General features: G+C 43.6%; 2 protein-coding genes across 2 annotated transcripts; one reads left to right on the top strand and one right to left on the bottom strand.

The window, feature by feature from the left end:
* Positions 1-580: 580 nt before the first annotated feature.
* On the bottom strand, positions 581-16,135 carry sfxn2 (sideroflexin 2). The gene is made up of 12 exons (XM_063221983.1): positions 15,774-16,135; positions 12,359-12,635; positions 9,909-10,079; positions 7,995-8,093; positions 7,483-7,558; positions 7,017-7,102; positions 6,441-6,501; positions 5,632-5,698; positions 4,759-4,808; positions 3,734-3,783; positions 3,279-3,326; positions 581-2,331 (listed from the first exon to the last, which is right to left on the bottom strand). Exons 2-12 carry the CDS (start codon positions 12,511-12,513, stop codon positions 2,232-2,234), a joined length of 963 nt encoding a protein of 320 aa, XP_063078053.1. The 5' UTR covers positions 12,514-12,635; positions 15,774-16,135; the 3' UTR covers positions 581-2,231.
* A 186-nt stretch (positions 16,136-16,321) lies between these two features.
* Positions 16,322-21,302, top strand: arl3b (ADP ribosylation factor like GTPase 3b). The gene is made up of 6 exons (XM_063221984.1): positions 16,322-16,399; positions 16,911-17,054; positions 17,640-17,756; positions 17,852-17,902; positions 18,460-18,645; positions 20,790-21,302. The coding sequence occupies exons 1-6, from the start codon at positions 16,397-16,399 to the stop codon at positions 20,835-20,837; spliced, it is 549 nt and encodes a 182-aa protein (XP_063078054.1). The 5' UTR covers positions 16,322-16,396; the 3' UTR covers positions 20,838-21,302.
* The last annotated feature ends 3,602 nt before the right edge of the window (positions 21,303-24,904 follow it).

Below are 24,904 nucleotides of genomic sequence, written 5' to 3'. Positions count from 1 at the left end.
CAATTTAATGATCTCAATCTCTAGTCAAAAACACCCTACCTGTGGTGACGCGTTTGGTTGAGCAGGTCTATTGACGAACACACACACACACACCATCCATTCAGCAGGTTTTGTGTATTACTGTCCACATGGATTTGCTGAACTCTCTCGCTCACACAGGGAAGCCGACAGAGGGGGACAAAGGGGTCAGTTGTCCCGGGCCCAGAGACAGAGGCCCATAATTGGGTTCTCTACACTGCATGTATTGCATTGGGGGGCCCTTTCAGATTACGTTGTCCTGGGCCCAGCAAAAGCTGTCGCACACACACAAACACACACTCTCTCTCTCTCTCTCCATCTTTTCAGCGCTACTCTCCTCTGTGTTTCTCAGACACACCCTGCTGCCTCTGCTGTACAGATGAGAATTCCTCACCACCTCCTGCCAGAAATGTGTGTGAAGTGAAGCCATTTATCTCACAGTAGCTGCTGCTTTCACAAAACACAACACAAATGTCAAAAAAGCATTACATCATTAAACAAACATGTCATTTGCTCTGGTAGTCCCTTTTGAAATTAATGAGAAAAGCACAGCAGTCAGTGGTATGATTAAGTACAAACAAAAAAAATGTTTATTCATTCCATAAAAGTCTTCAATCTGTTCAGGTTTTAAGATAAATCTGTTGTTGTTGTTCCACTACCACATGACAACATCCATTTATGCATAATTTGCAAATATGACATCGAAGTGTTCTATTCACAGTTATCATAGAGCTTGACATGATTTTTAAATGACCAGAGTGGCCTTACGGCTGACCACTTGGTTAAGCAATAAAAGACATGAAGGATTTGAAAAATGCACATCAGGGGTGCATTTCTGGAAAGCGTAGTTGCTAACTATGTTAGCTATTTTGTTGGTTGCAATGCAATATCCCACTGGAAACTACAGAAGTTGCTAACTGCTAACAACTACGCTTTCCAGAAATGCACCCCAGACTCTAGGGGTAAGTTACTCTACTGAGAAGCTGGTTCAGGAGTAAACCAGGTTAAGAGGTAAATCATCCAATAGAAAAGCCTGGAGTCCTCATTTTCTTAAGTAAATAAACACTCCAGTCTCTTCTAGATCATTTACATCTTAATCTAACCTGGTTTACTCCTGAACCAGCTTTTTAGTATAGGCCCCAGAGCTCAAAAGTTTGAGCATGCAGGTTGACCGCATCCATTGTTTTGAAAATGGCTTCTCGACTATGCACCTGACTGGTCTACTGTTTCCCACAAACACACAATTGCTGACTCAGGGTTTAATAGGAATGTATTCCAGCTCCAGCAAAGAAAATACACATTTTTTTGCTAATATTTTAAGGCCTTTGGATGTTGAGACCTCTTTTGAAGTAAGGCAACATTGTAACCATAGATTTGACACAAGAAGTAAACACATAGACGTAACCACAAAAACTAAAACATGGACGTACTGTACACTACAAAGGGAGAGGGTGGGGGATTCACACAGTAACTATATATTTTGGTTAGGTTTGACCTCAGCACATGATCGTACGGTGAGAGAGTCCCAAGTAAACCAACTATCGGCCACCTGAGAGATTGGAAAGGCAATGTTTGGCTTGCAAGTCATATATGTAGATGTATAATTTTATTATGATTACATCTACGTAGAGTTCATCAGTCTATTATTGTTATTCTGTGTGATGCCTGCAGGAACTCTTGTCCACCACTAGAGGGCGTAGTACACAGTCGAGCCAGGCATACATTATGAGGTTTGCTTGAAACTTCGTTCACCTTTTTTGCACCTTAAAACTGGAAACGTACATACAAAAACAAAAACACAAACGCAAAGAATGCAAACTGACTGCACAAACAATAGAGGTGAGAAAATCATCTGGGAGCTCAGCTGACATTAAGATTTCATGTGATAACAGACCATACGTGTAAAACCATTTCCCTCATAATAATACTGTCATTAAAAATAAGAAAGGCGTGTGTGTGTGTGTGTGTGTGTGTGTGTGTGTGTGTGTGTGTGTGTGTGTGTGTGTGTGTGTGCACGCGGTATATGTTTTTTTATGTATTTTTATATATTTTTTCCTCCACCAGTCACAACATAACCATCTCCCATTGACAGTATTCCTCTCCTCTTGGGCCGTGTGCGTGTCTCCTGCTTACACTGCTTTCTACAGTCCTAGGATCCCTCATTAGTGAAGGACTCGTACGCCCCTCCTGGGCTCTGGGGGCATAGGAGAGCCTCAGAGACCCTTGTTGAAGTAGACATACTGGACCTTGTCTCCGTACTTTGAGGCGATAGACTCTCTCAGTTCGGGCTCCAACTTGGACACTGCGATGGAGCTGGACAAAGAGGACGCACAAAGAGAAAGGTTCAGGTAAAATAGCGTGGGTGGGGAACCCATGGCCCATTGGCCGTTAACGCCCCATGAGGCAGTCTTATTTTAATATATAATTTTACATAATTTGATATTATATAATTTTAATGTTAAGCAGTTTCACATGAAATATGACATGTTTAGTAAAACGATCTTAGAAATTACAGTTGCAATACAATTCAGTCATTTTTTCAGTGGACCTGGTGAGGGTGGGGTCTGAGGCCTTTATTGCACATTACCTGGTTTTACCTGTGCAGTTTAGAGAGCTAAAGGCACAAATGAACTCCCAGGTAGCATCTATTCCTTATACAAATCTGTTCATTTGCTGGGTAGGTGAACAAAATGCATTGCACCTCCTAAAACCTTGCATGTGATCATGACTAGATATGACTGTACATTAAATAGTAAGGTCAGCAGAGTGAAAAATGACTACAAATTTCCCTTAAGTACGTAAGTATTGAACATGATCATTCCTCTACTATGTCATATGGCATTTAGGCACTGACAAATAGAGACAGTGCAGTGAATAATAATTAGCCTGATTATCATCGACTTTCAAATCTCTTCGAGATTTGGTCTGACCAAGAGCTTAACAATTAACGTTTCCCCAACAGCATATTTGACCCTCCTCTACCCAGGGCCGTTGGACAGCTCAAAGTTGATTAGGTCCTTGCCAATTCTCTCTCTCTCTCTCTCTCTCTCTCTCTCTGTCTCTCTGTCTCTCTCTCTCTCTCTCTCTCTCTCTCTCTCTCTCTCTGTCTCTCTCTCTCTCTCTCTCTCCCTCTCCCTCTCTCTCTCTCTCTCTCTCTCTCTCTCTCTCTCTCTCTCTCTCTCTCTCTCTCTCTCTCTCTCTCTCTCTCTCTCTCTCTCTCTCTCTCTCTCTCTATGAATAAAGAGGCCGTAGGTGTTTACCATTGCTGAGGGAAGAGCGAGCAGGCGGCCGGCACCATGAACACCAGGCTGTGGAGCACAAGAAACAAGACAGACGCTCAATTAATATTAATATTATTATTATTGTTATTATTATTATTGTTATTGCTGAGGAGCACTTCACACGTAACCCACTAAAAATGAGTAATGACTAAGCATTTTTCATGAATGTGCGTATCATTTTCTTCTCAGTGTTTTCAGTACTTAGATTTATTAGATCAGAATTATTAGCATAAATCAGACAGAAACGACAGCATTATTCATTTGGTCGTCTGTCAACATCAAATGCTGCAGGGACAGGGACTGTTCATATTTTGTCATCATCGGTCATCAGTTCCTGGTCTGGCAATACAACATGACAAGGCCATCTCACAGACCCAAAACACGTCACACAAATCACTTGTCCGTCAATAAGTCAATAAGACAAGTATACTTACAACATTCCCACCATCATGACTTGCAGAGGGCAGTGGAGGACGGTGATTTTCTGTGGGACGGCAAAGAGAGAGAGACTGATTTTAATCTCTACTGAGTACTTACTGGCAGTGCAGAGTATATTATTGGTACAATTTACTGATACAGTGCCCTACAAGTAAATGACAAAGCAGTGCAATCTTGCGCTTGGGCCTTCTTTACTTAAAATCCACCATCATAATGCACCCTGATGTGAATGACAATGCATTACCACTTATAATTGTAGGGCACTGTACAGTCTAGTAGAACTCAATACATTTAATTTAAAAAGTCCTAAAAGGATGCATATGTTATCTTCACTTACAGTACCGTACACCCCAAGGTGGCACAGGAAGTTACAAACTAAATGAGTGCAACACAAAAGGTCCACAAAGGACAAAAAAACAAAAAAAACAGGCGCGACCAGTCTTTGCTGTGCTGCTGACTCAGAGAGAATTCCCAGCGCAGCATACGCCAGAACAGCGCAGGGGTGCGGTTCTCAAAAGCGTAGTTGTTAGCCAGTTAGCAACGTGGGTAGTTGTCAATGGGAAATTGCATCGTGAACAACAAAGTAGCTAACGTAGCAAGCAACTATGGCTTCGAGATATGCACCCCAGAACAGCAGTGAGGCACAGAGCAGAGAAGCAGTCAGACACTAAAACTTGATTACAGGCCCAGAGGGGGTAGACTCTGGCTACAGTCACTGTTACAGACAACCTTCAAATGAGAGACACCTTACTACTTACTTACTGACTCATACACACACGTGTGCGCAGCACACACACACACACACACACACAACACGCAAACACACACACACACGCACACACACACATGCGCGAGCGCACACACACATGCATGCGCGCATGCGCACACACACACACACACACACACACACACACGCACGCACGCGCGCACACACACGCGCACACACACACACACACAACCGACCGAGCGTGTGCAAGACAGACAGACAGACAGACACACACACATAAACACACACACTCACCTGCATGAAGCTGTACCTCTCCAACCTCTGCATTATAATCGGCAGGATAACTAAGGAGGAGAAAAGGGAGAGGAGAGCCACAATGGAGGGGTGGGGGTGTGGAGATAAAGAGAGATATGTTTATATGGTGCACACACAATAGCCTATGAGTCTTTCCAATATTTTTTAAATGACTGTGAATGCCTTGGTTGGTAAGAGCGCATATGATTTGTAATGCCAATTAAGCATTATTGAAATGGGGAAAACAAAGAAAGAAGGAGAATGTGAATGAGAGAGAGAGAGAGAGAGAGAGACAGAGAGACAGAGAGAGAGAGAGACATGACTGCATTACGGCTCATGAGTGCATAAATGTCTACTAGCCCTCCATGCATAATTCAGCAGTCATTTCATTCTAAAACAGTCAACAAATTTCAAACATTATTACCATAGCTAGCCGCTAAACAAAAAAAACAACTTTGTTCCATCCTTCCAAAATGTATGACAAATCAGACAGCCACCAAATGGCCCCTTCTCAATGCCCAGTGTTCTAGCCTCGCTAGGACGAGCAACACCCAGTGATTGGATACGATATGATTATGTCCTCTTTTGAAAGTCGCTTTGGTTATAAAATGTCTGCCAACATAATGTAATGCAATGTAATGTAATGGAGTTCACCAAAGAGTATCCAATCACTGGGCGTTTCACGTCCTAGCAAGGGTAGAACACTGGGCATTGAGATAGGGCCAGTGTCAAACATTATTTGCCACAGTAAGTGATAAAAAAAGAGAAAGACTGTGTAGAAGCCATGATTTGTTTGGCTGCAGCTGAAGGGAAGGTCAGATGAAGGTCAGGGGCCAGCCTGTGGCCATGGCGATGTGTGGGGACACTACTCACTCATGCCAGGGGCTGCCATGGTGACACGAGAGACCACCACTTGGGTGATTCCCTTCGCTGCTGCTTTCTGGAGAGAGAGAGAGAGAGAGAGAGAGAGAGAGAGAGAGAGAGAGAGAGAGAGAGAGAGAGAGAGAGAGACAGAGACAGAGACAGAGACAGATAAAACAGAGAGACATTTTTAGATTGGCAGATGAACAAATTATGCATGTGTGTGATATGCATGCGATCTCCAGTCCATTTCATAAAACAATTTCTTCCATCCTCCAACATTGTTTATAATAAACAAAGTGATGGATGTGATGTCCTATACCTCTTTATGCAGTCATGCTAATAAAGCAACTTTAAATTGAATTTGAGTGAGAGATAAACAAAGAGAGAGTTTGTGCGAGCTGTTCATGTTTGCCATAATAACTAAATGCCTGTTGTGCATGTTTGCCATAACTAATGCTTTGCCATGTCAGCAGTCTCGGGGCTCCAGAGACATGCTGGGGATGCTTAATCAGATGCTGCATCACTGGACGCCATTCAGTCTTAGCCAACCATGAAAAAACACGCACATCCGTCTCAAAAAGATTGGGTGTAGAACTAGCAAAGTCACATGAATTCTGAAAATGAACATCACATTAAAATAACAGAAACGGGAGCTTGGAGTCGCAGACTTCATTTTCAGTTTTCATGTGACTTGGCTAGTCCTGTACACCCAATCTTTTCGAGTCGGATGTGTGTGTTTTTTCATGGTTGGCAAAGGCTGAATTTTTCATTTTCAGTCTCCATTCAGTGTAAGCCAGCTATGGCATGGCAACACTGACCCTTGAATGTCCCAGCTTGTTGCCGTTCTCATCGGTGACAGCGATGCCATTGAGGATCTCCCTGCCAGAGACACAAACAAAGAGAGGACACAAAATAGACAGAAAAAAACATATTTGTATCAGCAGTACTATATACAGTGTAATACTCTATTCTTTCAATTTGCGTTACACTTGGGAGACGCTTTATAAGCAAAGTGACTTACAATCGAAGACATAAATCATAGCCAACATCGCTAGCACCGGAAATATACAGAACAACAAGTGCAGATGCCAAGTAGGGTTCGTTGTTTTTTTAAAAGTACATTAGCACAGGGTTAAGCACACACACACACACACACACACACACACACACACACACACACACACACACACACACACACACACACACACACACACACACACACACACACACACACACACACACACACACACACACACACACACTTCTGCAAAAGGAGGGGAGGTTCTGCAAAAGGAGAGGAAGTTCTCCAAAAGAAGAGGTTTCTGCAAAAAGAGAAGAGGTTCTTCAAAAGGAGAGGAGGTTCTGCAAAAAGAGAAGAGGTTCTGAAGTCTTACTGTTGTCTCATCATGGGGATGTTGACGCAGTTGGCAGCAGCTACAGCGGCGAAGGGCACCCAACGCGCCACCAGGGGGGGTGCTTTCTACAACACACACACAGGACAGAGAAAGAGACAGAGAAAGAGAGAGGGATAGAGAAAGCCATTCTGATTTAGGACATACTTTTACTGCACATTCGATGTAGAAATTGTCTTTTTTGAAGGTCATAATATTGGATTATCTAACAGGCTTTGCTGTTCCAGACTTATTCAGAGCCAGCTATAAAGGCCTGAAGTGCGTTTCTCGAAAGCGTAGTTGTTAACCAGTTAGCAGCTTGGGTAGTTGTCAATGGGAAATTGCATTGCAAACAACAAAGCAGCTAACGTAGTTAGCAACTATGGTTTCTAAATATGCACTCCTGTACTGCAGACCAGTAACTCACAACTTGGAATTATGGAATATGAGCTTGGCGGCATGCGTGTACCTTTGTGTAGAGGTTGAGGCCCACTGCGGTGACCAGCGCTGTACTGGTGGCGGTGAAATAGGCTACTCCAATCTGTCTGGAGGTTTGTAATGGACAGGCAAAAACAACCATAAAGCAGATTTATGACGTACATTATGGCTTAAAGTTATATCAAATCTCCAAGTTTCCTTTGTTTCAGACCTATAAAAAAAGTTTTTATCATTTACCTGACATGTTTCGATGGTGAAACTTACGTCTTCATCAGAGGGAAGTCTCACCGTCAAAACATGTCAGGTAAATGATAAAAACTTTTACATGTCTGAAACAAAAGACATTTTAAGATGTAACACATAAGTGAACACATATTAACTCATATAAAATATGAACTCCAATAAAGCCATAAAGACCTCATAAAATGGCCAATGTACTCTACATTACTGTCCTTGAAGAGAACAATTTTATAGGAAAGTGAATTTTATAAGAAAGAAGGCACCCTGGAGTATCCGTGTTGTTGTGGAGGGTGGGGGTCTTACTTTGGCGTGATGGGGGAGGCAGCGTTGCGGTTGGTGTAGTTGACGAGGGCATTGAAGGACTGGTTCACCCACTGCCAGAACACCACTGCTGGCACAGTCCTGGGGGAGGAGAGGAGAGGGGAGGGGAAGGGAGGCAGAAAAAGACATAAGGTTAATGCTGCGTGGTACAGTACACCAAAAACTACCTACGCTACCGGAGTGGAGAAAGTCATTATTTCTCAATGGAGGTTCGGCAAATAAAAAACCCAAAGCAAATTCGAAGCAAATTCCAAAAGCGACCCAAGCTAATTCCGGTCCTGTGAACAAATTAAGCAATAAGCCACGTGAGACCGTGCCGTAAACCTCCCCATACCTGTCATAAATCGAGCACAACACACAGCCTCAAGTGGCTTATTGCTTATCTAACACGGTTACACTTAATCGCTGACCAAATTTATGTAAAAACGCTGTAATAACAATTAATTTGCCCCGCGTTGTTCAGTTGACAGGTTGAGGAAGCGCAAGCGTTCGTCGCGCTGCAGACACACACTTCGCTGCGATAAACACAGCAGGAATAAAATGTCTTTGCAATCACACTGATACCCCAACCACAGATGGTGCAAAGATGTGCTCTTCTTGCAGAACCCTTCGCCCAACTGCAGCACATTCTAATCACCAACTTAGACGGGCCGCGTCTAACTTAGACGCACATAGAATCTTCATTTGGAATGGTGTGTGTTTGTGCCTGATTTACAACAGCTATCAGCCAATCAGAATCGAGAAACAGACCACACAGTGTTAGATGTCAAAGCCTTGAGGTTCTGAACTTAGGGTCAACCCCCCTCAATTCCTCTAAAGCCAGCCAGCCGCAACTTTTCACTATCGGCCAATCAGGGTCCCCCTGGCAGATGGGGACCCCTAGGATGCAGCCATATCTAACCTGTGTGTTAATACGGCCCTGCATGCACACACACACAAACACACACACAAACGCACACACACACACACGCACGCACCATTCCTCTAAGGCCAGGCCCTGGCCCTGACCCACAGCCTAAGGGTGATCATGTGAGGCTGAGTCAGACCGCTTCACAAACCCACTCCTCCGGCCACCCGGCCACCCGGCCATACACACACACACACACACACACGCACACAACACACCATTCCTCTAAGGCCAGGTCCAGGTCCAGGTCCAGGGCGACTGCAATTATTCCCCCACTCCTCCGGTCAGACCTGCTTGGATCCTGTCCACACCGACCTCTCTCCTGACCAGATCAACTTGGCTGCGGTCCACCAGACAGACAGACAGTTGCAGTGTTGCCTCATCTCAACTCTCTGACCTTTGGTAAGGCTTTGGGTTCAAATCAGGTTTACAACTGCAGTGTTCAGTCAGCGCGACTCCTTGTGACACTGCAGTGACAGCAAGAGAGCAGTTATGCCTCTTTTCCACTGCCAGTTTTCTGGTAGGCCTACAGCGCGACTCGGCCGCCACTTTTTGCTTTATGATTGAGATGTGTCATGCCTATTCGAAAAGCAAAAAGTGGCGGCCGAGTCACCCTTTGTCGAGCTGTAGGCCTTCCAGAAAACTGGGAGTGGAGAAGAGGCAATACTGTACTGAGTAGTGAATAGGGACATGGCGACACATCCACATCTTGTTCTGACAGGTGCCGAAATGTATTTCCTTGCGGCGGGACGGTACCATGCTCAGGGTACCTCAGTCATGGAGGAGGATGGGGGAGAGCACTAGTTAATTACTCCCCCACCAACCTGGCGGGTCGAGAGTCGAACCGGCAACCTTTGGGCTACAAGTCTGACGCCCTAACCGCTTACCCATGACTGCCTTACAAGACAACATAATATCAATAGGGGGAAAAACAGTTAACATACCTGAAAGGGAGTAAGAGGAAGCAAACTTAGCTTTGTGTACTGTACCTGTAAAACTGCAGCATGGCGCCAGTGATGGCCATGCCTCCTGGCACCTGGAACGACATCCGACCAATCAGGTTCATCATGTCGCCCGTGTCGGGATGGAAGGCGGAGTCATAGAGCTTCTTGGCATAATGCAGCTGCTCCTCCGTGGTGCCCGGGGGAACGGAGCCAGCCCTGATGCCAACACACACACACACACACACACACACACACACACACACACACACACACACACACAAACACACACACACACACACACACACACACACACACACACACACACACACACACACACACACACACACACACACACACGGGTGCGCGCACGCACGCACACACACACACAAACACACGCGCAAGTGGACACGCACGCACACACAAACGGGCACGCATACAAACGCGCGCACACACACAAACACACACACACACACACACACACACACACAAACTGTCAAGTCTACCCAAATTCATCACTCATCCAATACTTCTAGCCAAGCAGATCTTGAAAATACAATACTGACCTTAGAGCTTATCGACTGCCGGAGAGAGAAATGAGTCATAAACGCAGTCATAAAACATCAATAGCGATTGATCACGAACTCTCAAACTGCCTATTTCTTTTCAGCACTTGGCAGGAAAAATCAGTGCTCAGTGCTCATCCTTTGGTCCTCTGTCTCTTAGCACCATTAATTAAAATGTGTGCATCAAAGTGTACTCACGTAATTGTGTGCACATTTCCTCTCCTTCGTTTCTATAATACACTGTATTTTTTTCTATGATACACTGTATTCTCATGTACTATATACATACTATGCTGCATTTCTTTCCATTTATGATGCTTACATTGTATACCGTGTTCCATCACTTGTTATGGTCAGGGCTCTATATTCACTTTTTTCGTCACCAGCCAAAATGGCGTGTAGATGTTAATTTTACAAGCCAAGCACACAGTATTTGACCGGCTGCCTGGTGTTCATTCAGAACTCTGGTAGTCTGTGTATCTTAGTTTAGCAATGTCATATAGTATCTGTTAAAGCCATGCTCAGCTTTTGAGGTGACTGCCTGAGAATCTACATGGTCACAGAAATGTTTTCCTCCCCACATGTTGAATGTTTTCCATCTGCAGTCCACCTGGGAAAGTGGACTGCAGATGGAAAGTCCATGTGGGAAACTCCCATTGCCATTGTGACATGCAGTGATGGGTAAGCGGTTAGGGCGTCAGACTTGTAGCCCAAAGGCTGCCGGTTCAACTCCCGACCCGCCAGGTTGCTGGGGAGAGTAATTAACCCCATCCTCCTCCATGACTGAGGTACCCTGAGAATAGTACCACCTTGCTGCACTGCTTCCTTGGGGCAGAATTGAGGGCTGCCGACTTGCACCGCTGAGGCATAAATCCACTTTTGTTGTGTGCAGTGTTCACTTGTGTGCTGTGTCAAAATGACAATGGGAGTTGGAGTTTCCCAGGTGGGCTTTCACCACTCCACAGCACACAGCGATCACTACACACAAAGAAATAGCATTTATGCCTCACCTGCCCGTGCGACGCGGCAGCCCCAAATAGCGTCCCAAGGGGGCAGTGCAGCAGGATGGCACCTAAGTCATGGAGGAGGATGTTGGAGTGCACTAGTTAATTACTCCCCCCACCAACCTGGAGGGTCGGGAATTGAACTAGCAACCTTTGGGCTACTGACCTGACAATCTAACGACTTACCCATGACTGCCCACTAGGCCTACCGAAGTCTGTATTATTTCCTATGTTAGGTTTCACGGCAGTGAAGCAGTTGGGAGTAACTGTTTGCCTACTAATAATTCATTTTAGCATCAGTTGACACGTGGTGATTAATTAACTTGGAAAAAGTTGCCTAGAGCCCTAGAGCCCCCCCAAGTTGCCTGCTTGGACAGAATAGTTTGTGTTGTCCATATTCTTGTGCGTGTATATTCATTCAATTTCCATGACATGTAATTCTGTCTATATTTAATAATTAAAAAAGGTTGCCTAGAGAGCTTCTTGAAGCATGTGATTTCTTGTTGATGCTTATGCCTGTACAATCCTTATTCTTCTTGTAGTGAAGTATTCTGTCTATGTTCAATTATAAAAAATAAAGTTGCCTACAGCTTCTGGTTGAAGCATGTGAGGTACCTGCAGCTCTCCACCAGTGTTTTGGCCTTCTCCAGTCCAAGCTTGTGGTCCTAGTTATTATTATTATTTTTTAAAGTTGCCTAGAGCCTGTTGAAGTGTGTGAAATACCTGCAGCTCGGCCCTACCGTGGCGCATATGGTGGGGCACTCATTTGCTATGCGGCCGACCCGGGTTCGATTCCCGGCCCGGGTCATTTGCCGACCCTTCCTCGTCTCTCTCTCTCCCAACTCGCAACCTGTCACCATCTGCACTGTACTTTCATGAAAAAAGTCAAAAAGACCAAAAAATATGTCTTAAAAAAAAAAAGAAGTACCTGCAGCTCTCCACCAGGTTTTTGGCCTCCTGCAGTCGCGAGTCGGGCAGCAGCGCTGTTCTGCTGTCGGTGATGTTGAAGAAGTGCTTGAGGCGGCCCATGAAGGTGGTCTGGTCCCAGCGGGGGGCATCGATGTCAAAGCCGCTCAGGGCCATCTTGTCCTTCTCTCTGGTGGTCCGAACAACAGAACCAAGAAGACCCTCAACACTTCCTCCAAGTTATACCGGTCAGGAACAGTAACAGCACCAAGCACCAACACACGTCCTCCCGGTCACTCCTGTGAAGAACAGTTAAGTAATTAATCATAATGGTAATTATTCACAATGTAAATTCATCGTGTTCAACGCATCAGTTGAAATAAAGCTAATTTTCCCAAGAAGGGCTTAGGCATTTAGCAGGCGTTTGTAAACTGTAAAAATCAGCCAGCAGTGTAGGCCTTGGTTCCTCGGTTTGGTTTAAAAGATATAAGACTTGAAAAAAAGTCCATTACTTGAATGCATAACAACAGGGGTCCATGGGACTATTTCAGATTGCAACAAGGACTTGTGCACCAAGACTTTTAACACATCCTCCCCGTTAAACCTGTGAAGAACTGTTCAGTAATTAACTCTAATGCTGGATGCTGTGTATACACTGCATTGACCTCGGCGCCTGGAGCGACATAGACGCAGCATTCAGACTCAAGAGATTAGAGATGTTAAAGCTGAATGAACACATGCTAATGCAAGAGGATGGTCAAAGCTTTTAAATGCAAATCGCTTCATATTTCTATGTGCTTCGGAGGCTGAGATATTTAGGTTTTTATAGGCCGAGGGCACCTTTTCCCACAAAGGGCTTAGGCATTTAGCAGGCGTTGGTAAACTGTAAAATCAGCCAGCAGTGTAGGCCTTGGTTCTTTTGTTTGGCTTAAAAGATATAAGACTTGAACAAAGCTCAGTATTTGAATGCATAATAACAGGGGTCCAGAAAGCGTGGAAAACAAATAATTTGAACAAGGTCGCAGTTACTTCCCACCTTCAACGACACAGAATGATCCTTCAGTATTTAATACCAGAATATAAGGTACATAGGCCTCATGTCCTCTAACAGGAGTCTAACATCCACAAAGAACAACATTACACTCATGCAACAGAACAACAACATTCATGGAACATTTGGCTGCCTTCATCTGAGCGGATCTGGCCAGGGTGGCTGAAACCAGATATCAATCCAGATACCAGCACAGGGACTCCTGGCAGCCCAGCAAAACAAACATCAGCAACACACACACACAGGGCCGGATTAATGCACAGGCTAGATATGGCTGCAGCCTAGAGGCCCCCACCTGCCAGGGGGCCCCCGATTGGTCAAAAGTGAAAAATTGCAGAATTGTGACAGGATGCAACATTGAAAATATCATCTGTCATGTTGAGTACAAGTTAGTAGACAATGTTAACCCTAATTCCTCGCACGTAATTATGACACTGTCTAAGTACATTTGTCTCGAAATTTGCTTTCCGGGGGCCCCCACATCAACTTGAAGCCTAGGGGCCCCAGGCCATCATAATCCGGCCCTGCACACATACACACACGCGCACACACACACACGCGCACACCTGACTGATGAGTAGTGTAAATCCCAAACTCATTGCAAGAGCAAATCCCTTTGAAACTGGACAGACTCTTCCTTCATACCATGGGATTGCTTTTAGAACAGTGTGACCCCACTTCATCCTCTCTCTACAGTTTCTGAGTACTGTAGTTGTAGCACTATGCTCAGGGCTACATTTCTCAGCTAGTAGAGTACAAAGAACGAATGCACGTTATTGTTTAATATTACATTCCAATGCAACATGTAGCGGCGCAGTATCACAACTATTAAGTTGTACATCGCAGGAAACATATAGCACACACTTGAGTAGAACTATCATCTTTACACCAGTACACACACGTGCTCGCACAAACACACACACACACACACACACACACACACACACACACACACACACACACACACACACACACACACACACACACACACACACACACACACACACACACACACACACACACTTTTGCAAGTCCTATGACAGCTGAGCGTATGAAATGTCAAAGGGAGGTCAGTAGTACGAATGCTCATTCTTTTTACTGACGGCCGTTGTTGCATAAGGACATTCTTTCGAAGCCTCCCGGCTGTGAGGATAGGACTGCTGAAACCTGAGTTTGCTGACCTCATTTCTGCCCTGTCCAACATCAAATTCAACCAAAAAGCTCAACATTTAGGTCTATGTCCTCTAAAGGCTGACCTCACAGAACTTTTCAAAATTCACTACAACTCTCGAACTCCTACAGCTAATTCTGAAAGGGTTTCCCAGAAAGTATGTTCTGATTCTGAATAGCAATAAATCCCTGTATCACCTGCATGTCATTCATTTGAATATGCCTGAGTGTTCCATATGGTAGAAGTGAGGCAAGTAGTGGCCTTCTCTCGGGACTATTAGGCCTACTCTGTTCATTTCATGATTTGTAAGTGAGAAATCAGGCATGGCATAGTGTGGAAACAAGTGGCTACTCTGCAAAAGAAGACCAGCTGCTGCAGAGTTCACTGGAACAACATGAGAGAGAAAATGGGCAGTGCAATTGAATTGCATACCACTCACCATGCGTTCAGGGGAAAAAAACACTCAAAACTTGACACCCCAACTCTCTTGGGTTCATACCATCCTAAATCACCCCAAGGGACAGGTGTCACCTGAAATTTGCCTCCAAATATGTGTTGAAGTGGTTGTTGAAGTTATGATGCCATGGTGTGTAAGCTTATGTCCTGATGTAAATAGCAACAATTTGTAATGGCTCTTTAAGATCTCCATCTAAAGATTATGCTCAAGCCTTGAAAAAGGGCAATATCAAAACAGAAGTGAGTGAGGGTCACAGATAGGCAGGAAACTAGAGCAACCCAGTCTGACCCAGTTTTGCCAGTCAGAGTTGCCTGAGGTCACCAACTGGAATGAAGACAAGAATTTCCTTCACTTTGCTGGTGTAAGGTTACACAATACACGGGATGAATCCAAATTATATTATTTAGTGTATGCATAAGAGACTGGTTGATTAGTGATTACTCAGTAATGATTAGGCCCAAGTAAATCCTCTCAATGATCTGACAGCTTCACAACTGACAGCAGGTTAACGTCAAATGTCATGTTGTCATCTACGACTGAAAAAACGTGCACTGCAGATGTCCCAGCCACAACTGAGACCTCGTATAACCCCACGAATAAGTAGTAGTAGTCTACTGCTGTAAATTGCTGTACAGCTTGCATCATACTATACAACATGCTGCAGCAATGTTGTCATTTTAGCATTTAGCAACACAAATGCAAACAATAGTGCACCATAGGTCTTAAGCTGTCTTCAATCACGAACAAATGCAACTTACCGTGTTTTCCTTAAGAGTCGATAAGTGAAAGTAAACGCGTTTACAGACAAAATATGAAGCCCAAGTTAGGATTCAAGATTTTGGTCAAAGTGCATTTGGTGCACGTGGCACCTCTTTCCTCCAATCAGTTATGGGGGGCAGCTCCCTCCCTCTACGCGAACTCGATAGGCTATGATTATTTGTACGTTACAAGTAACCCGATGCAATGCTGATATTCTATTTATATGTTTTGATATAAACATATAAACTCTTTATATGTTTTGAGATATAACCCGGTTACTGACTGTAAGTAGCCAAATAGATCCATTTAAAGAATTTCCGCATAAAGAAAGCCCTCCCCTCGACCAGCCACTTGCAACAGCCACTCAGCATGTGTCCTAAAAAGCACCCGAAAAAGACAACGTTTAATATTTTTTGTTCTTGTCAGTATCGTATGAATGATGTTTACGTGTGTTCGGAAACGGATATTTCAGCTTCCATGTCAAAATAATTATAAAACTTATGTAGCTTTCTTCACCTCTGATAACGCCTCCGCTGAGACGTACGACCAGCGTAATGACGTTGTGTCGACGTCATCATCCTTAGTAACCCTCGGTAGCGTCTTGGAGAGCTAAGGAAACAAGATGGTAAGTAGTGAGACTTGGCATCGTATTTTCCACATTTCTAGAGTGAATATCATTTGTACTTAAACACTCGAGGAGAACGCTGTATAATTATTTCTAAACCATAGCATTTCAACCGAGCATTTTGCCTTTATTCCCTGCTTTACAAAACAAGCAATCGGCTTGCTTGGCAGATAGCGGTTCTGTTGTTGGGTGCAAGGATGCAGCCATTCCCTGGATGGGATTAGCAAGTTAGCGTTATCAGCTAATACTCAGCAACACTCGAACAAATGGCCACTTAGGAAAATAGGGAATTATGGCGTTTCGCGTATGGTTATGAACATGAAAGATAAGAGAAACTTTTGAGGACACATACTCCGTCTATTATGTAAATAACATGAGCAAGGATGTGCCTCCCACAGATGTGTGGCCTACTGATAGATAAAACTCCCTTCGTCTGCATCATCACTTGCGTTTATCAAAACACAGTGATCACTGATGACTAGTGCTATCTAATCCATGGGCGTCTTTTCAGGGGTTGCTGTCGATTCTGCGTAAACTGAAGAGCACACCTGACCAGGAGGTGCGAATACTCCTTCTGGGACTGGACAACGGGGGGAAGACCACCTTGCTGAAACAGCTGGCATCTGAAGACATCAGCCATATTACTCCTACACAGGTGAACACCTCTTTTCCCCTCTAAGTTCTGGCTTTATTTTACACGTCCTTAATTATATTTAGGCCTATATATTGGGCTCATCGTTTAATCTAGGACTGTGCTCGGGCCTTTGTGCCTATCGGATTGGACAGTAGAGAACAGGACAGGAAATGGTTCATAGAGAGAGATGGGTTAAGGTTGGGAAAGGATCCAGGCTGCATTCAATGTGCAATGTGCATGTATGGTACTGCATGTTAGAGCATTTGCACTATTGTGCACCCCATCTTTTTTAGGGGGTGTAACCCTTCATTTAATTGGACAGTTTGAGATGGTGACAGGAAGCGAGTGAGAGATGGGGGAGAATCAAACCTGGGTCCCCGGTGTAGTGTAGTGCCCTACCGTTTGAGACACGACAGGGCCATAACCCATCTTTTTTAGACATATTTGATTGTTTGCTGGATGTGGAAGTGACCTGGATGGCAAATAAGACATCGTGAGGTCCTGAGAAAAAGAATATGTCTATGTACCTGACTGTATATATTTTTGTTTCTGCATGCCAGCTATGATGTGGTGGTCGTGTTTAACTTTTGCTTGTGTGTCCTGTAGGGCTTCAACATCAAGAGTGTGCAGTCGCAAGGCTTCAAGCTGAACGTGTGGGACATTGGTGGACAGAGGAAGATCAGGCCATACTGGAGAAACTACTTTGAAAACACTGATATACTGGTCAGTCAGAGACCTTTTGTGTGTAATTCCTAATGCCACTCATTGACCCTCACATTATAGTACATGCCTGATGTGCAAATCTATTTCTCTTCCAGATCTACGTTATTGACAGTGCTGACCGAAAACGTTTTGAAGAAACAGGACAGGTAATTGACTTTACCTGACTTGTACAGTATGGCTCAGTTCCATCCCATTTGATATAATGGATGTTTATTTTAAATCCAGATTTAAATCTGGTGGAGTAATATTAAAATGAAAGGTGGGCAGACTATACTTAAAATTAAACTGCTCATATCCTTTGCGATAATAAGTGTATTAACACTCCACTAAATGACTTCTTACTGTAAATCAAGTCACAGTAGCTGAAGATCACATTTTGGTGTAGATGAAGACTATATAGTACAGTGTGTCTTGCATAACAGTTGTGAATATGGTGCGTTATTGATCATCAACATGTACAGTAGGTGCAGGCTTTGGTCAGTGTTAGTCCAAAATGCTTTCAGAGTGCTGGCCCAAATCCCATTGTCAATAATTATGAAATGTGACAGGCAGCACCTTGCAGATATTTTGTTTTTTATTGCACAGGCACAGACTTATTTTCACCGTATGCATTCTTAAAAGAATGTGCTGCTGAAACACTTCTTCTATTAAAAATGCATTGATGCCAACTGTGTGTGTGTGTGTGTGTGCTGTGTGTGTGTAGGAGCTGGCAGAGCTGTTGGAGGAGGAGAAGCTGAGCGGGGTGCCCGTCCTCATCTTCGCCAACAAGCAGGACCTGCTGACAGCCGCGCCCGCCTCCGAGATCGCGGAGGGCCTCAACCTGCACACCATCCGGGACCGCGTCTGGCAGATCCAGTCATGCTCCGCCCTCACCGGGGAGGGAGTGCAGGTAGTACCGTGTGTGTGTGTGTGTGTGTGTGTGTGTGTGTGTGTGTGTGTGTGTGTGTGTGTGTGTGTGTGTGTGTGTGTGTGTGTGTGTACACCGTCTGTGTTGCAAGGACCTTAATTTGAATAGTTTAGCTGGTAGAGTTTTAATTTAATGTAGATCAACACTTAAGTGCTTGCCACATAAGTGCTTCTGTAGATCCATCCAAAACTAGTAAAATCTGTTCTGAGCTCTGATCTGATATATTAAGTTCCAGCTGGTTGCCTTGTTGACTGAGGGAAAATATGAAATGTGTTCTTACAAAAGTTAGACTTTAATTATATTGGACTTCACTGGGCACTGAAGTCCTAATAGTTTCCCCTAAATCCTCCCAAGTAGATGGTGAGGGGAATAAAATCAATTGAATATAGAGTAAGATCTGGTAACACTTTATTTTAGGGATACATCTATTAGCCCTAATACATACAATATTAATGCCTGTGTAAGTAACTTGTAAGGCATGTACTAAGCAAAATAAGACAGTTGTTAAGCATGTATTCACAAATGTCTTGTTCATGCCCAATTAGGGATTTATTACTAATATAACCTTAGTAAGGACCAGTAAGCCTATATTTCTATTTATTAGTAAGTAGTAAGTGGCAGAATTCAATGTGTATAAGCTCCCGACACACTGTGTGAACAAACCCTGAACAGTGTGAAAACAGATGCAGAATAAGGGTCCCTATTCTAAAGTGATGCATTGGTCAGCCCAGATGGCTCAGGGCCTCCGCACTACCAAAGTCCCCCTCGTTACCTAGGGCCCCCACACCACCCAGGCCCGCGCTACCTAGCCCCCACAATCGACAAACTGTAAGGGTGTAATAAATAAATACTTATTATATAGCTGAATCATCTAGTTGTCTCTTTTTCAGAACTTTGTATGGAAGGTAACAGGAGCCATTATATAGCAAGGATTGAACGTACACTTCTCGATGGCGGTGGGTTGGTGAAATGTAATTTTTTTTCATGTACCACTTAGTTTAAATTATAAAAACCCCAAAAATAAATGCAGAACATTAGAATAATAGTTTTGAAGCAAAACTAATCTATTATTTTGTGATAATTAAGTTAATGTTTGAGAATATTAGCTTCAAGAAGTGCAGTGCATGATGGGTACGCAATCTAGGCCAACAGACAACCTACCCAGCTCTGAGCCTACGTTCTTAGCTCCTCCCCTCACTCGTGAAATTTAGATGCTATCCAAACAATTTGCCATGTACGTAACAACAGAAACATTATCATTGCTGCATTGGCCATGCATTGCATTTCTGACTAAGGGCGTACCCATCATGCACTGCACTTCTTGGAGCTAAGTTTCTCAAACATTAACTTATTTATCACAAAGGAATAGCTTAGTTTCGCTTCCAAACTATTACTCATCGTTATATTCTGCATTTATTGTAGGGTTTTTACAATTAAAACTAATTGATGTATGAAAAAATGACATCTCACCATCCACCGTCATTGAGAACCTTACGTCCAATCCTTGCTATATAGTGCTTCCAATTACTCATTGACATAATGAGTACAACAATCGTGGTCAATGTACCTGATGAGACTAATGCAGATTCAGCAACATTCTTACACTTTGCCTCCCGGGGGCGGAGTGTGGGTAGAGTGGGGTCCCTTGGTAGTGTGGGGGCCCTAGGTAGTGCGGGGGCCCTAAGCCATCTGGGCTGAGCAATGCATCACTTTAGAATAGGGACCCTTATTCCACATCTGTTTTCACACTGTTCAGGGTTTGTTCAGACAATATACCAGGAGCTTGTACACATTGTATTCTGGCCCTTACTGCTTACTCATAAATAGAAATCTAGGTCTACTAGGTCCTTACTAAGGTTATATTGGTAATAAATCCCTAATTGGGCATAAACAAGATATTTGTGAATACATGCTTAACAACTGTCTTATTTTGCTTAGTACATGCCTTACAAGTTACTTACACAGGCATTAATATTGTATGTATTAGTGCTAATAGATGTATCCCTAAAATAAAGTGTTACCTAAGATCTTATTGAATTTTCATAAGTGACCTCATAAAAGCAAAATAATTTGGATTATTTATCTTTTTTTCTCCCTTTCTCTCTCTCTCTCTCTCTGTGTTTTAGGACGGCATGAACTGGGTGTGCAAAAGTGTCAACGCCAAGAAGAAGTAGCCTGGATCACTCCCTTTATTATTTCACTTTCGGAAAGGACGGTGTGTACTGTACAACTGAATGTACAACAAACTAAAAAAAACAACACTAAGAAGTCCAGGAAAGCTTAACCACTGTTGCCCCCAGTGCTAGAGATGGCAGTTTCCACTCCACCTCTCTCACTCCTCTGCCTAAAGCTCTCTTATCCTCTCCATCCATGATATTGAGTTCTCATCGAGTTCTGCCCCCCTCCGCTCTACCTGGTAGGGCCTCGATTGTTTACAAAAAATGAAAGCCCATTTGATTGGAAACCACTGTGCGCTGTCCCGTGCCCATCTAAGCCTGTTAGCACAGTTGTACTGTATCATGTCTGCTAGCATTCCCCCCCCCCCCTCCCCGAAACATTCCCAATGTTCGCTTTCATAGAGCGCTTTTACATGCAGGGTATTCTAGTTTAAAACGGAATATTGGCAGTATACGGTTTGTTAAGTCCTTTCCAAATATTCCGAATATTCCGGTTATTCCGATTGCACACATTGTAGACGAAATATTCCTTCAGATGTTTTATAACCGAATACTGACAATATTCTGTTTCAGACCAGAAATATTGGCAGTATACGTTTGTAAACTCTTAAGTCCATTCCATATGTGGCTGCGTTCAAGGAATATTCCGACTGCACACATGTAAACGGACAAACTTCTGTTTCAAACCAGAATACTCCATTCATATAACAGCTGTCATATGACGTCCTAAGGTGTGAGGACTGGGCTAGCATCACATTCCCTTGTAGCCATTCCAGCTCTGAGGTATCAGAGCACTTCACGTCAGTGTTGCCAGCAGAAGATGAGCTGAATGCAAACCATAGTTCCCTCTCTGAATGTGACAACTGTGATCAAGACCTTTTTAAGAGTATGGAATATTGTAAATTATGATCAACGCTTAGGTGAAATATGTTTTAATGTTTCAGGTTTCAAAGATTTGTTTTTTCTCACTGAATGAAATACATTCAGTGTCACATTCGCTCTTCAAAAAGTCCTCATCGCAGCACCAGTCTGAGGGTCAAATGCGATTTCGCATAATTTTTTTCTGTTTGTGTAGAATTCTTGCACACCTCCGTTGGTCAGGTGTGTTGGAGTTGAACCCCTGGGTCACCAACGTTAAAGAAAAGAAAGCTCCCACACACTGTTCACATTTGCAAGGTTCACTGCGACGTTTCGGTCTACGCTTCGGACCGAAACGTTGCCGTAATCCTTGCAAATGTGAACGTGTGCGAGAGCTTTCTTTTCTTTAGCATAATTTTTTCTCCCATTTTACTGTCTCTCCAACCACCTACCCCCCCACCCCACCCACACGTCCCTAAGCCATGCTCCCTCACTACTGGTTGACACGTGCTGGCCCTCCCCTCTCTCCTGTCACCCCCAGGTGTGACCTCACCCACCTCTGCGTGCGGACCTCTGCGTCTATTCCGTCCTTTGATCCCCACCCTTCTCATTGTGTCTCATTCATTCTCTGGGAAACTAACAGCAGAAGTCTTTTTATGATGACTTATTGTGAAATTGTGTCTTACTCTGTGCTCTCTGCAAGTATATTTTTGTATATCTTCCTCTTCTTTTATTTATGGTGATCTGATTTAGCAGTTAGGGGCGCTTGAAGGAGATAGAGGTATTTTTAGACTGGTTTTGGAGAAATGCGATTTACTGTGCTTCAACACTTGTGAAAAAGATAATAAATATTAATTTCTAAAAATGAAGGGATCACTGCCTCTTGTTATGAATTTCAGGAGACGTATGCAAATAATTCAGTACAATTAAGTAGGAAGAGTAACTGTTTTATGGAAAATAACTGGTCCAAGTAATCTTGTCTTTCATTATTACCATATCCGAATCACTCTAATCACCTTTACATACAAATTCCATATATTGTCCAGTGTTTGGACACTGGCACACAGCGGCCTTCCACCCCAATAAATGGTTATCATCCTTGCTCTACTTAACAAAGCTTAGATTGTACTCTTTCCGCTGGCATGACTGATTTTGCAGTTATGTATGGTTCAGAAGTATCGTAATACAAAAGCAGGGCTGTGATTTTGGATGCACACAAGTTATAACCCTTCTGATTAGTTTCGAACATTCTGCTTGAATCCAATGGAAATGCTGGAAAAACAAATTATTATTATGGATTATGACCATTTTTTTCAGAGTGTGGAGCGAGAAAGGGAAACAATGAGCGAGTCTCACTCTCAAAGAGTGAGCCTTGAGAGCCCTGCCAGAATACATTCCCTGGCGGATTCTTGCAGCACATTAACAAAGGCAATTTTCTGTGGTGATGTTTGTGAATCTGCATTGTGTTTGCTCTTTCCCTTTCTATTTCTATTTCAGTCACCATGACCATTTTAATTAAAGAAACTTAAATGGGCTTTTTTATAAACATATAAAATGCAAAATATTTTCCTCGTGTCGAAAGTGTTTTTCATATTGCTGTCTGTTTGAAGTGGCCTTTGTTTGTCTGACTCAAATGGCTTGCGATGTGCTTCAATAGTAACCAAATGCAGGGCCACCTTTTGTAGTTGTACCAGAGACTTGTTTATGTGGTCCGCTCGCTGTTAGCTCTTCTGAGAGGGAACATGGCCTGTGAACATACAAGCACAGAAGGGAATGACAGCTCTTTTTGTCCGAGTTGTGCTATCAGTGCGTCTCCATGCGTTGCCTCACACAAAACCAAAGTAATCTTTGAAAAACACTTCTGTTTTGGCATCTGCAAAGTGTTCCAACTGAAACGCATGTTAAGATTATGGACTGTGTTTACAAAAAAAAGAGAAAAGACTTGTCTGCAGTTAGCTTTCCAATTCGCAATAGGCCACTTTTGTGTTGGTGAATGCATTCTGATATACCACTACAAGCAGGAGGAGAGGGGAATAGGGGAGAGAGGGGTAGGAGAAGGAGAAGGAGATGGGTATAGGGGTGTAGTGAGAGCAGTGGCGCTTCTACCAATTTGGGGCCCTAGGCAAAATATAGACATGGGGCCCTCTTGAATTATTTTTGCTGGCTCAAAGCAGAGTCCCTGTGCACAACCACTATCCATGTGCTGTTTGATGTGCAGTCAAAATAATCCAAGTAAAGGGGAGATAAATAACAGCACACTGGTCCACACACCGTACACTGATGAAGAAACAGCGAAGCATGTTGTTCACCTTGTAAACTACCAGCAAAGAAGATCAGTGTGCAGTAATTTATCCCCCCTTTACTTGGATTACATTTGCTGGCATTTACCATGAATGGTATGGGGGGCCTCTACAATGGACAGTTTTAATGGGGCCCCAGGCATTTGCCTTGTGGTCTGCCTATTGGTATAGGACGGCCCTGGGTGAAAGTGGTATGGCTATGCCCATATGTACAATCATCTGATGAAATGGTTGATAGCTTCAGCAACAACTTAAGAGGAATTCTAGATAACATAGCTCCAATTAGAACGACGACAAGAACCAGAGCTAGGTATTCACCTTGGATGAATGACTCACTTAGAGCCTTAAAAAGAAAATGCAGAGTAACCGAGCGTCTTTGGAGGAAAACTAAATTAGAAGTCCACAGACAATCCCTTAGGGATGAGATCTCCTCCTACAATAATGCGGTACGCTCAGAGAGAAAAGCATATTTTTCCAAAATCATAACAGACAACCAGCATAATGCGAAAGTTCTTTTTTCCACTATTGACCACCTGCTTAATCCAACACATAGCAATAACAACCTAAATGCAGCATCACATGCCAAGTGCGAGGAATTTGCTAGATTTTTTTAATAAAAGATTGCCGACATTAGAGAAGGCATCCAAGGTGGAAACGCAGCAACCTCTGTCGCCCAATCAGGCGATACACCGAGGGAGGGTTAAACCCCCCTAGGAGACCTGAGAGCTTCCAAAAGTTTTGTTCCCAATTACAGAGGACGACCTCTGTAAAATAGTCAGGGAAAGTAAGCAGTCTACCTGCAGCCTTGACGCGATCCCCCACATATCTGCTAAAAAACGTACTTGGTTGCTTAGCAGCACCTTTACTGCAAATTGTTAACACCTCTATGCTTACAGACATTTTTCC

This window comes from Engraulis encrasicolus, chromosome 17, assembly GCF_034702125.1.
Source record: "Engraulis encrasicolus isolate BLACKSEA-1 chromosome 17, IST_EnEncr_1.0, whole genome shotgun sequence".
Lineage (NCBI taxonomy): Eukaryota > Metazoa > Chordata > Actinopteri > Clupeiformes > Engraulidae > Engraulis > Engraulis encrasicolus.
The sequence above is the reverse complement of the archived record's forward strand: the minus strand, read 5'-3'. Positions and strand labels throughout refer to the sequence as shown.